At 37.4% G+C, this 13,525-nt stretch overlaps 1 protein-coding gene across 1 annotated transcript in view; it reads left to right on the forward strand.

Annotated features, from left to right (window-relative positions):
* The window catches only part of SKAP2 (src kinase associated phosphoprotein 2), a gene marked incomplete at both ends in the record, with an annotated part of 108,350 nt that overhangs the window by 82,127 nt on the left and 12,698 nt on the right, over positions 1 to 13,525 (forward strand). The window contains one exon of the mRNA XM_079538341.1: positions 11,044 to 11,112. Coding sequence (XP_079394467.1) covers positions 11,044 to 11,112 — 69 coding nt within the window. The remainder of the gene's footprint in view (positions 1 to 11,043; positions 11,113 to 13,525) is intronic.

Genomic DNA, 13,525 nt, shown 5'->3' on the forward strand with positions numbered 1-13,525 from the left:
TCAAGGAACCTTTAGTTTTTGAATTTGTGATGAATGACTGCGTATCAGGCTATTAAAACCATTAGGCAGAGTCTTTTGAGAAACAAGAGCAACCAGAGGTTATACGGTGCCTCAGGCTAGTGCTTCTCAACTTTTCTGGCTTCCACAAGGTAGCTATTAAAGAACCATAATTTATACAACTCTGTTCTAAAATAAGATCCAACAAGGTTGGCTTTAAAGGCTGACTTAATCATTCTGTTACTGTACATACAACTCTCTGATTTGAATTCTTAAGCCTTTGGAAAGCATAAATCCCTCCATATATATATATATATATATATATATATATATATATATATATATATATATATATTTGTCTCAGTATACTTATCTGCTACCCACTCTCAAGATGGAGAAATTAGGCAAAGAAAATACTGCTAATTAACTAGAGCTTCATGAATGTTGTTGTCTGTAGTGCAAGTATGCCTGTTTTGCTTGTTTGCTACAGTGTATTACGTTTGTAATGGATGTCATGTTTAGCTTGCATGTAGATGAGGAAAACAACATAAGAAAGGGCTGTTTGTCTGCATTTCTTGGCTGCTACTCTCTGGTTCCTTGTCTTTGAAAGGAGCAGGTTGACTGCTTCTTGGAAAGGAACACAGTCAGCAGGGTCAACTAGGTGGGGAGGTAAAGATGCAACAGTCTTCTATGCCCTAGTGTAGGGAGGGGGAAGCTTCAGAGGTGGCAGGGTGCAGACATGCAGGTGAGCTTCAGCACTGAAGGAAAGGTCGTTGTTTTAATAAGCCAGAAGAGACTGGGGAGAGCTCGTTGTAAATCAGTGAAATTTGTACTAGAGAGCAAAATAGGAAGAAAATGAGTCTGGAACACAGTTGGCACAGGGGATGTTTTGTTTCAGTACTGTTTCTTTTTTTTTTTTTTTTTTGCCCCGCAGTCTACTTTTTCCTAGGAAATCTTAATCTCCTACATCTAAAAAGTCTTTATGATCTAATGAAAACTAGTTCAAGAGCTTGAGAACTTTTGATTTCTTTAAGGAAAAAGATCGAGTGCTTCTCCCTATGGTTTGTGGCCAGGCTGCAACAATTATTCTGTCCTTGAAAACTGAATGCAACCATAAGTAAAGCTGGGAAATAAAAGGAAGGAATCTTACTGTCAAGACAAAGCTATTGTCTCCAGGGCAAAGCAAGAGTATCTACCTTTCAATTATGACAAAATGTATTAATTGAATGTATTTTCATACCTTGTCTCAAATTTATTTCTGAAGGAGTAAAGTTTCTATTACTAAATATTGAGCAGTGGTTTCAGATAATTCAGTAAACAACATTTCAAGATGGATATGATTTTATCATTTCCATGAGGATCATTAAGACCAGTTTCTGGATTAAATCACCTAGCTCAGGCTTAGCAAATGGCTGCTTGTACACTACAGCTTGGGACTGTGCCGTGTCATTGGCATGAGGCCTGCAGAATCCAAGTGCTGGCTGCAAGAAAATTCAGCTAATCTGGGACTCTAGAGGCCCTGGTTTTTCTAAGAACCAGCTGCATGCCGATCCCACAGTAAAGTGGCAAGCTGCTTGGACGCAGTTTTCATCTCCTGTTTATGAACTGTTTTCAGATCCCTGCCATCCTCCCTCATCTCTCAGAATAGGGCTCATGTAGGGCTGGTGACATCAGACGTCCAAAGCTGCTGATCCCACTTTGGTCCTAGCGGATGAGAGGAGGGGAATGAGACTGCATTTGTTAACATGTATAGAAATGAATGTGGACTTGTTACCCCCAAATACTGTATGTGTAAACAGTCTGTGTAGCAGCTATAGTTTTCATCTCATTTCTGGTTTATTCTGATTTATCTTTACTAGTGAATCATAGCAAGCACGCTTCACCGTTACTGTATTTCATTGTTTAAGCTGGAGAACAAATTTAACATAGTCACCATAACTGAATTTAGTGGCATGTGCCACAAACAGTGAAAAGAGGCAGTGGTGGGGGTTTGTTACTTCTCATGAACGTGTCCGAAGGGTGAAGGCTGGTTGTTTTTTTTTTTTTTTTTTTTTTTTTTTTTTCTTCAATGTGCAATGTGCATTTAATGATCAACACAAAGAATACAAAAATGTCTTGGTAGAACATTTTAAAGGAGTCACTAGAGAAGCATCTGGGAGCCAGACTTTTCTTGTGGAAAAATTCCAACAACTGTATTGTGTTTCCTCTCACTAAAGCAAACGAGGCTGAAATGCCTTGTCTTCTGTGCCTTTTGGAGTAAAGTCATTTCTGGAATCAGGCTATAAATTTGAATACTTTAACCCTGCAGATTATTAAAGGATATAATGTGGTTTAAATAAGATGCTTTCTTTATGATTCTGTGTATGTAAATATTATGTCAAGTCACATTTGTCACAATTAGGGGTATGTAATTTTCAGAAATGACTTTTAAATTTAAATCTTGCTGCTGATCAATGAGTATGGGAAACTTTACTTGACATCTAAAGACTTCTTTCTCTGTAGCAGATAAATTCAGGCCTGAGAACTGTAACTCCTGTACGTGGTTGTCAAATAACACTATACTACAAAGTTATAATGTATGGATTAGTTAATTAAATACTCAATTGGTAGACGTATTTATATAGGGAACTGTTTATGTTTTCTACGAACATTTTAATAGCTACTATGTTTATTTTAGCAAAACCTTTATTAATAAAAGTTTATAAAATGTCATGTTGAATGCTTAAACTATTTACATAACTAAGAGCTATTATGGGTTAAGAGAACAAACCAATTTAGTTACAGTCAATTCACATAAATCTTTACAATGCTTATATATAAGAACAGAGTTATGTGCATGCACACGTATTTAAGAAAGCAGTTTCTGGTGCAAATTCCTGCAAACCTACAACACAACTGTGGAATCAGTTTCAACAATATTATTTTGTCCAATAATTGCAACTGTTTGTAATTGGAGAGGAGGGCAGGTGAGGGAGCATTTTTTTGTTAATTAGCTAAATAATGTGAAGAGAGCGTAGAAACATCAGAAGTTGAGGCTTATTAAGAGAAGTATCCTAAAATATTTTATTCCTTCTTTAAATGTTTAAGTATGGATTTAGATAAGACACCTCTTGCCTGGATTTTACAGGCCAAGTTTGAGGCTTTTGGAACATTTTTAGAAGTGGAGCCAGAATTGCACTTCTGTTGGACGCTGTCATAAAACCTTACCTTCAGAGATCCTTCTGCTTCGGCATGGAAGTTACCTAGGCTCTCAGTCAAAAAGCATAGGTCACATTTTAAAAGTGCCTACTCTAACTTAAGGACTTTAAGAAGAGCTGGATTCTGAAGTTGCTTATGAAATCTTGTTTGATGATCCATCAATATTTTTTTTCTGTTTTTTTTGAAGTCTAAGAGACTCGATTTCTGAAAATTAATTCCTGAAATAATTAATTTTAAATGCTTATTAGTGGTGAATGTAAATGCAGGAAAAAAATATTAATGACTTTCTGGAAGTGGCTCTCTGTAATTTCTTCTTTCTTCATTATAATTATTGTATATATACCCACAATTGAACTTGCTTGCGATGACCTTTATCTTTCCTCTTGAGAAGAATAACTATTATCAGGTCTTTCTTCATGAGAAAATAAAAAGGTCAGCGCAAAACTCATCCCTTATTTCTATGCAGTGCACATTGTACTTCAGCATATTTGTATTGAATTTTATTAATAATAATTCGATCATTTTATCAAATAAATTTTAGTATTCTAGAATTAGGAATTCTAGATGGTCTGCTACATACTCCTGCTTTTTCTGCCTTCTTCCACCTGCTCTTCTCCTGTGGTTACTGTTGGTCTAGCTGAGCCTTTACATATTTCTATTCCTCCTAATCCTGTCAGCCTAGCTAATTTTTTTTCTCTATCTTTAACCCTAAATGTACTAATGGCTATTTCTTCCTCATCTATATCTAAGAAGACAAACAGAATGTAGAGAATGTAAATGTGCTGGTTTTTTCCCAGTTGAGATTTTGAATTATTTGTTGTTTGGAAGAGTATTGCTAGGGACAGAATGACTGGGTTGATTCAGCTGTCACTCAGAATATGACTGTGAATGTTGCTTATATGCAAAGTGAGCTCCAAACAGGCACTCCAGGCAGGAAGCTGAGCTCATGAAATCTTAATATATTCATAATTAAAACCAGGAATTGCCTGTACCTCTGTGGATTTTTCAGCTGTCCTAATGAGTATATTCCGTTCTGTCATTCAGGTGACTGAGCATGCTTTTCCTTCAGTAGTGATATTTGGTTCTTAAAGCCTGAAGGGCCTTGTGAACTCTTGGAAACAACAGCTCTTACTAACCAACAACCTTTGTGTTTGGCAGTGGTACAGCAAATGTATGAGCTCTGCGGAGGGACATAGTCTTCATGCAAATTGGTTGTGGCTGCAGAATGGGGCACAGGCAGGAAAGGAGTAGGACTGGGACAGAGAAAGACAAAGTGCTGACATATTCAGGTCTCAACAAGTAGGGGAGATAACAAAGCAAAGCATGGTCCCATGTTTCATGAAAACTTTGTGAAAGGGCATATACTAGAGTAAGGAGATCCAACTGCTTGTGTTTAGACAAAAGTAACATTTAACACTGCACTGTGCAGCAACCATGGATGACCTTGCCAATAATGCTTGATTTTTTTTTTCCTCTTGTGTGAGAACAGCTGTTTTTCTTCAAAGGAACAAAATGTGTTTTTTGATCTCTTAATCTTCATATTTTTTTTGCCCTAAAACTTTACAGTAAATACTTTCTGCTAGAAAAACCTTCTCCTTTTTTTTTTTCTTTTTTTTCTTGCCAATAAAGTGGTGAGTAGTCATAATATCTTCCTGCTTTTATAGAAATGTTTTTATAATTTGGTGCCATATTATGTTTTGGACTGATGAGTGTGTATATGATAAAATAGGAGAATGCAGTGCCTTTTTCACCAATGTGTTTAGAGACTTCACTGTTCTTTCCTAGGTTCTCTAAATTTCTTCTCTCTCTTCACTGCTACACTGATTATTCTTTGTAGCAATAGTTGATCCAAAGAACGTACAGAAGACTAGGGAATTGCAGCCTGAAGTTGCTTTGTGTTTGTCCCGAGTAGTATTGTTTTTTTATTTTGTTTTGTTCATTTCACTCTTGAATTTGGCAAATGTTATGCCTCCAAAATGCTTTTGTTAGGAAGAAAATGTACCAGCTTTTTGGTTTTGATTACACCAACCTATGACATATGCTTAGGTTCATTGGATGGTGTCCCAGTAAGAGAATTTTTTGCAGAAAATCTAGAAGTGACATTCCAGGTTGGTGTTGGTGATATTGTTTGGTTGATGTTAGTTTTTTGTTTTTTTTTTTAACTAGCATCGATCCTGAGTTTATTTATTGCAAAGTCTGCTAATCTTTTAAGGACAGTGAGTTAGCCTTCCAAAGTCTTCTCAAAAGGGGGCAGTGCTTCACCTTTAGCTGAGTTAACAGTTTTCAGATTGCTTACACAATTGGGAGAGAAGGTGATGTAAAAGAGCACCTTTTCAAGACACAAGAAATGCAGTTGAAAAAAAAATGCAGGATTTCTCAAGAAGTTTAGGAAACCTTACATCCGGAATCTTAGCAAGACCTTGATAAAATGGAGTCATGAGCTAATCCTGTTCTATGAAGTCATTAGTTTATGCTGTATTATACATAAGACATTTAACTGCTGAATGGCTTAGGTTATCAGAGTGGAGTACCAAAAGAAGCCGAACGTTTCTTAGAGGCTTGATCTAAATTTCAGACCTGGAGCAGAATGTTAGATTAAACACTTTACAAAGGTCCATCCTATCCCAATCTATTTCATGATTCAGCCTTCACTTTGTACAGTCAGTGACATTTATTTAAGGCTACTGGGGGGTCAGTGCATTGTCTGCTGATAGGACAAAAAGAGCAGTGCATATACTCAAACTTGCTAATTCTGGAATTTAGATAGTAGCTGTTTTCAAAGAACAGATTATAACTTGCACAAAGAGTCAATTGAAGCACTGTCCAAGTTAGCTGTTAGTGTATTTGAATGAAACTTTTTGCCTCCATGCTGGGATCAGTCTTGGATCATGGGATGGAAGGAATTGGGCCTGGGAATTGGCATTGGTTTTGTTCTTTATTGAAAACAAAGCATCTTGGTACTCATCATATTTTTATTTAAAATATGTTTTTATGTTATTCATGACATAATATATTAAAAACAATATCTTTCTGTATTCTGTTTCAGTACAGTTCTGTATTGGCTGTATCCTTTTGTATTTCTGAGTCCAGTGGTGACCATTTCCTCAGGTGCAAATTCTGCTTCTGCTCATACTTTGATGTCACCTCTACAATCCCTGTGCTTAGCCTTTGTCTGTGGCCCATTTGTGTCACTGTCTTTGCTGTTATGTTACTGAAATCAGCTTTCAGTCCAGTTTGGGGCTACTCTCTACGAGCCAGTGGGTAGTAACTAGCTGATCCATAGAAGTAGGATTGGAATAAGAATTGTCTCTCTTCTCTCATAAAGAAATAAGAATGAGAAATAAGAAATTATTGGATTTATAGTCTCTTCTCTAAATAGCCATCAACTTTTTTCCCACTTATGTCACCCTCCTGGAGGCATTTTCATCCCCAATCTAAATGCCTCGTTGTAATCAGACAAAGCTTTAATAAGGTGTCTGTTTTTCCCTGTACTTGCTGCAGCTAAGGTCTCACAATGTGGCTGGTATCACCTTCAGCAGCCTTTTGCAAGCTATTGCATTTGTTTATGGAGTGCATGAGAGGTGAAGCAGGTTACTGGGGATGCAGGGTAAAATGGCAACAAGTTGTGTGTAAATCATCCAGTAATTTTCTCTCTGGTGAAAGCAACCGGACCCTGGGAATGTCATGGAGCTGAGTCAGGGGAGGGTCAGTTTGGGCATTAGGAAAAGATTCTTTGCTAGGGAGTGGTGGATGTGGAACTGGCTGCCCAGGGCGGTGGTTGTGGCACTGATCTGCTGGAGTTCAAAAAGCATTTGAGCAGTGCTCTGAGAAATATGGTTTGAATTTTGTGTGGTGCTGTGTGGAGCCAGGAGTTGGACTCCATGATTCTTGTGGGTACCTTCCAACTTGGGATAGTCTATGATTCTGTCACATCCATGAGGAGATAAGGAAAGGCCAGATCTGTGGCAATACCATGGGATTACCAGAAATAGAGTTTTGCAACTTGAATTTAGGGGCTACAGAGTGGGTGAATGTGGAATCTAAAAGATGCCAGAAAGGAAAGTCCATGCTTCTATACACACCAAAGTAAATAAGCCTAGAGTCTTGTACCTGTGGATGATCTCTAATACATCAAGCTGCTTCGGCTAATGCCCACTAAGAATTTGGCTGAAGCGTACAGGCATATACAGGTGTGTATATGATGAGAGTACTGTGGAGGTCCCAGGCTGGGGAGCACTGTGCCCTGAACTGCTCAAGTGAGGCAGTGTGCTGGCCTTACACAGGACAGGGTGTTAGCTGTTTTTCCTTTGACTCCAAGTGTTTCTAGCCCTCACTACTAATGCTGGTAGAAGATGTCAGTTTGGCCAAATTATAAAAAAGATTTCATGTACTTAAGTTTTGTGTTTATTGTTCCTTCTTAGGGATTACTTAAATGCTTTTTTGCCAATAATCTTGTTTGTAAGAAGCCAGTTCTTGCTGTTTTTCAGATTTACATAGCTGGATTGATTTATGTTCCTTATTAGGAAAATAATCCATCTTTTATGGGGTTAGGTCAATTCGTGAAATAATAAATCAGAGAGAGAAAAGGTCTCAGCTGTTTCCCATAATAAGCATTTATCCATGTTTGGAAGCTCTTGTTTACTTCTGTACAGAGTCACTGTTTGGTAAGGAAAAAGCAGTGTGGAAGGGTAATACTCTTCATGTTAATAAACTCTTTTATCTTTTTCTTACACAAAGCAGTATGGAGCCATGATGTTCCATGTCTGCAGAGTTCTTCATGTACACACCTTTGTATTTGCATGCGCGTCTGTCATCCCTGCTGAATACGATAGTAAAGGCACTGTGATTTTTAAAATTGATTATTTAATAAAACAAGTGTTTTTGTGGGAGCTTGTCTTATAAGACCTGTTTATGTGCTTATAACCTTTTGACACCACAGTGAGATTTCAAATGAAGACATATTAATGTGCATTACAAGCGTATGATTGCTTTTATCATTATGAAAGAGATGAAAAATTAGTTCACTGCAGTAGTTTTTATCTTAACCGATCAAAACATCTTCCAGTGATGTTTATAACAATATGTGATTGGAATAACAACTTCACATGTTGTAGAGTTCCATGCTGCAGCCGAGAGGCATGTAAATACAAGCTGCTTATTTGCAAGAAGCTTCCAGATTTGCAATATGATTGCTATGGAAACCGCACAATGCAAACCTTATAACCATCTGTGTGGTTTGGAAGATACTGCTGCATAGCTGAGCTGTTTTTGTTTACTGTTATTAAAGTGTTGAATAGGATATATTAACCCACAAGCTGGAATTATCCCAGGTATAAACTAATGCTATGCAAAGGGAATGTCTGTCTCAGAGATGAAAAAACAGTAGAATGCCATTTAATAATGTTATAAATTAGTGTATGGTATATGAAAATGTTTAAGAGGTATGATGGTAGAGGAAACTGTTAAGTTTATGCATATTTATTATGGGGATACCACATTCCATTGAAGGAATGCATTGCTTGAGCCAAGTTCTAATCCATTTTTTACTCAAGTAGTCTGATTTTTTTTTTCCCTTTAAGAAAAAGAAATTGGAAGAAGAATCAATGGCTTAATGTCAAAAACTCAGCTAGTGTAGTATTCACTATTCTATTTTAAAATTGTGTGTATGATAGAATCATCTATGGTTGGGTATTTATTTTTCTGTTCCTTCTTCAGATTCAAATAGGTAAATTATTTTGAGCATCTTTCTGGGACTAACTGGAAATAAATAAATAAATACAGTGAATTCCTTGTTTCACTGTCAGTTCAAAAATTTTGGGGGTTGTTTGCCATTAGGGTCTCTGAGAGTGAAATGTAATCTATATCTCAAGGGCCAGATGTTTGTTCTTTGGATCTCCAGCTCTGGAAGTTTTAGTTTGTTTAGTGTTGATTGCTCTCATTTTGACATAGTGAGAAGATAGAGAAGAATACTATCTTACTGTATTGGCGGCAATGGTGTGGAGAAGAAAAATACTGTACCAGTTTATTTTAAAGCTCTTCTTGACTCCTCTTACATTAGGGAGTATCCTACAAAATGTGACTGGCAATGGGATAATAATTCCTGTGGGTGGTGTAATTGTGGTATGGAAGCCATAGAATGACAGTGCCTCCTAGTGCTTTGGACAGCTTATAGGGATGTATTTGTGTCATTTGTACTCCAATTCTAAGTGCTTAAAACAAACAAATGAGTGTACTTGGAAATGTGCCACAAGTGGTCTGCCAAGTGAGGGAATACATTTAAATGCAGTAAATAGTTTGGAGTGTTTTGTGTTGTACTGCAGCTTTAGATTTTCCCTGTTCTATCGTGTTGGTTTTGTTTTTTCTTCTTGTTTGGCTCAAATAATAGTTTATATTCATTGCAACCAGACTTTTAGCTAGTAAAGAGTCAGACAGCAAAAACTCTCAGTGGCTTAGCAGGGCAGAAGTTCAAAGCTCTTTGAATCTCATGAAGTAACTGTCATACTTGTAGACCTGCGTATGTAAGTTAGCAAACAATTATGCATACTTATTTCAACAGGTCTACTCTTGTGCTTTAAACATCTGCTTTAATGTTCACACAAACAGTCTTGTGGGTAGATTAAATTTTACAGTGCCAGCAATCCTTTGAACTGTTGATGTAAAATTCACTCTTTGTCAAAGTGGAAAGTCGAATTACTGAAAGTTTCATAATAAGGAGCATTTCTAAAGTTGAGTGCTGCATCTGTTGTCTGTTATTAATAAACTATCAAAATAAGTTGCTGAAACATATACTGGTATTCATGCTTCTTTTTAAGACATAAGATGTGATGAGTTGCTGTATCTAGTAATTCAAACATATTAAAAGTCCAATTCTTGTTTGAGAAGTGGATTTATTGGTATATTATTTCTTTGTTCGTTCAACAACTTTTGGTATATTATAAGGGCCAAGATGAATGTGTTTCTACTTTCTTATGACCATGAAGAAATAATACAACTTAAAAAGAACTCATGGTTTGTTCCCGGTTCTGCCTCATTGACCAATTGTTGACTGCGAGTTGTGCAGAGCAGGTCTTACATCCCTGTGCCGAATGGAGTGTGAATTTCCTCATGTGAGGGTGTTGGGGTGAAAGAATTCCCCTTCTGTGTAAGATAAGGATGGAGTACATTAAGAAATTGCCTATGGGAATTTCATAGAGTGTTCTAATCTTGCTGGCCAGGAAACGTGCTTTAGTATAGGTCACTGCCAGGGTTCTTCTTTTCTTGTCTCTTAAATTTGAAATAAGTTACTTGCAGTCTGGTTTGCTTAAAACCATGGTTAGTTGCAGTAGGCAGAGCACTGAATGCATAGCATCTTGTGGTGCCTGCATTCCCATTATGAGGGTGCCTAGCTAGTGTGTGTGTGTGTGTGTCTGTCTGATGGTGCTGAAGATGTCCTCTTCCTTCTCTGCATACTTCTGCATTGAACTGACTACTATATATGGGCTGGGATACTTTTTCACTCCTCAGTTTGCTTCTCTTCATCCTGACAAGACATGTATATAACAGAATAGGACTCTCATTCTAATTTTCTTGGATGACATAAAAACAGCAGAACTGGATTACTGTATTCAGAGCGGATTGAGAAGGAGAGCGTGTTCACAATTGAGATTTTGGAAGAAAACTTTTGGAGTATTTGGATGGGTGGGTGGGGGAAACCACAGAAATAACAACGCTCCAACTGCTGTACAAATGCAAAATAGTAAACAGGGCTTATGATCTAGAAATGTGGAGTGTGGCTTTCAGACTAATGTGGGCTGTAATTCCTGTCAGCTGAGGTGTCCCTTCAGTTTCATTTGCAATTGTGTTTTGCAGAAGAAAATGCTCCTCCAAAGACTGAAATGCCAAGGAAATGGAGCCAGGAGAAAGTAGACGCTGCATCAGGTAATTAAAATCTTTCTTCTTTATTTTGTGTGTGTACTTTCTTTCTATCTTTATTTTCTTTTCTCTTCATCTGCTGTTTTAAAATAATGCTTTTATAGCTCTTCTAAGCTGTTTTTTTCACCTGGGTGTTTGATGGCAGTAAAACTGCTTAGCACCACTTAGGATGCATGAAAACCACTTGAGAAGGATTTATAAAGTAAGCCAATTTATACAAGGTATTCCTTCCTGAATTACTTTGTAATGACTCAATTAGCTTTCATTTCTGCACAAAGGAGATTTAGTTGCATAAATTAGCTTATCATCATTGAGGAAGTGTCACAGCTAAAGGACAGTTTATAGATACAACATGCAGTTGCTGTCAAACCTATAAGAATGTAATATAGACATCTGTGTATACTTTGTGCTTGAGCAGAACAGACTTCTGCCATTCAGAGACTAACAGGGGACAACAAGTTGCCCAAGGGACTGGCAATGTAGACATCTCTGAAAAGGTCAACTTGACACAGGCTCTGACAATCGACCCAAAGCTCTGTCTTCTTTGATAAAAATCAGATAAACTTAAGACCACTAATTGATCTGCAGCCTGTTTAAATGTTGGCCATGCATATCTTCATTGCATATGATTACCACAGAAAGCAAATGAATTGGGTAAGAAATGCCAGAGTCCAGTGACAGCAGCATAAAAATTGGAAAAGGACACCAATGCCTAGGAAGGCTGTGAAGGATATTCTCTCAGCTTTAGCTTGGCAAACTGCCCTTGTGCTAATTATCTCTGGGACTGGAAAAATAACTGCATACACCATGTAAAGTCTCATGGCCAGACAACTTTTCTTGACAGAAATGTATTTCCAGTTATGCTTAAAAACAAGATATATATGTGCTTCAAGGGCACAGACCTTTAGATAAACTATTGGTGATTTGACACAGCAAATAGAGAAGACTTGCTTCTTATCAGACCTTGCACCTTTTTGAGATCTGCTGCATTGTAACTGTGACCTGCATTGACATGCAATCTAGTTCACCTTCCCCCATCGTTCAAAATGCACATCATTCTTTCAGGGCTGTCAAGGAAAGGGTGGACAAAAAGAGTTCCTTTAGGAAGTAGGTCTGCAGTGCTCTTCCTGTTTCAGCGTGTGGAGAGGAAACAGAGGCCTGATTTCCTGACCCATACAGGAAAGCAGGAACAGGTTGCTGTGAAGAGTTTGGGGTTGCTTTTCTTGGAAAGGAAGCAAAAGCCAAGTCATTAGATGCTGTTAACATTGTGTTCTGCTAAAAACACGTGTACGACAACACGACTCATTACAGCTTTAGCATTTAATACTCATTTAGACGTTACTGTAATTATAAAAGTGCGTTGTCATAGTAGAGCATGGGGTCAATCCAATTACAAACTTGACAGCAGCATTTTTTCACTAATAGATCATCATGAAGTTTTAAGTGATGATAGTTTTAAGAAATAAAAATCTTAGCACATTAATTTCTTACAAGTTTCAATGAGCCTTGTCTGTCTTGTTAGTGTTTGCACAATGTCCTGCAGAATATCTGAACAGATTTTCCCAGATGTCAAATTAATTTTCTGGTCTTACTTAGTTCAAACTAGTAGCACTGGAAATCAGTTGGACTTTTAGGGTGGAGTTGACATAAGTAAGATTGGCATTACTGAAATATCTAACCATATTCAAGAGTATTTTATATTTTTGCATACTGACAGCACATACATTCTTACACTTTATTTATTGCCTATCTTTATTAAACCTAAATATCACAGAAAATCTTCTGCAAATGTCTGTGAGCTCAGCCAGGTGAGAGAAAAAGGTTTTTGTAATTTCTAGTCTGTGTTGTCTCAAGGTAGGTACCTTGATTTCAAAGTAGCTAAGGAACAGAATAAGGGAATAAAAGGAATAGAAGAAGGAAAATGAGGAAGGTTATGCTGAACAGGTTGGACTACATAGGTGGTAGAGTGAAATCAAAGCAAACCTATGTGTTCCTTCATTCACAAGCAAGGTGAAAGTAAGTGATGTGGACTGAGTAACTCAAGGTTACTATTTTAGTATAGATTATTAATTTGGACGCCATCACTGGTAAAAGGGAAGTGAAAGTCAGGCACATCTGTTTTTATTCTAACGTTTTCAGTAGTGCATTTGCATGCTTAGGCTGTAATTCCAGATTTTGTTTTGGTCAGTGTAGTTTTTTTGCTAACTCTGTGCTCAGAAATGGCAAGTGCCAAAATTGGCATGAGAGAGGGCGTCGGGAAGGGTCAGCTGCAGTTGAACTGGCTAAGGCTGCAGTGGGTCAGCACACTTAAAACTTGAAATATGTACCAGGTTTTGTTCTTTTTATGTCTATTGAGGCTGTTAGTATATTCATACAGTTTTGTTCTCCCTTGAGCAATCTGTTGGCATTTTAAAACAGC

This window comes from Tetrao urogallus (genome assembly GCF_951394365.1).
Source record: "Tetrao urogallus genome assembly, chromosome: 7".
Taxonomy (NCBI): domain Eukaryota; kingdom Metazoa; phylum Chordata; class Aves; order Galliformes; family Phasianidae; genus Tetrao; species Tetrao urogallus.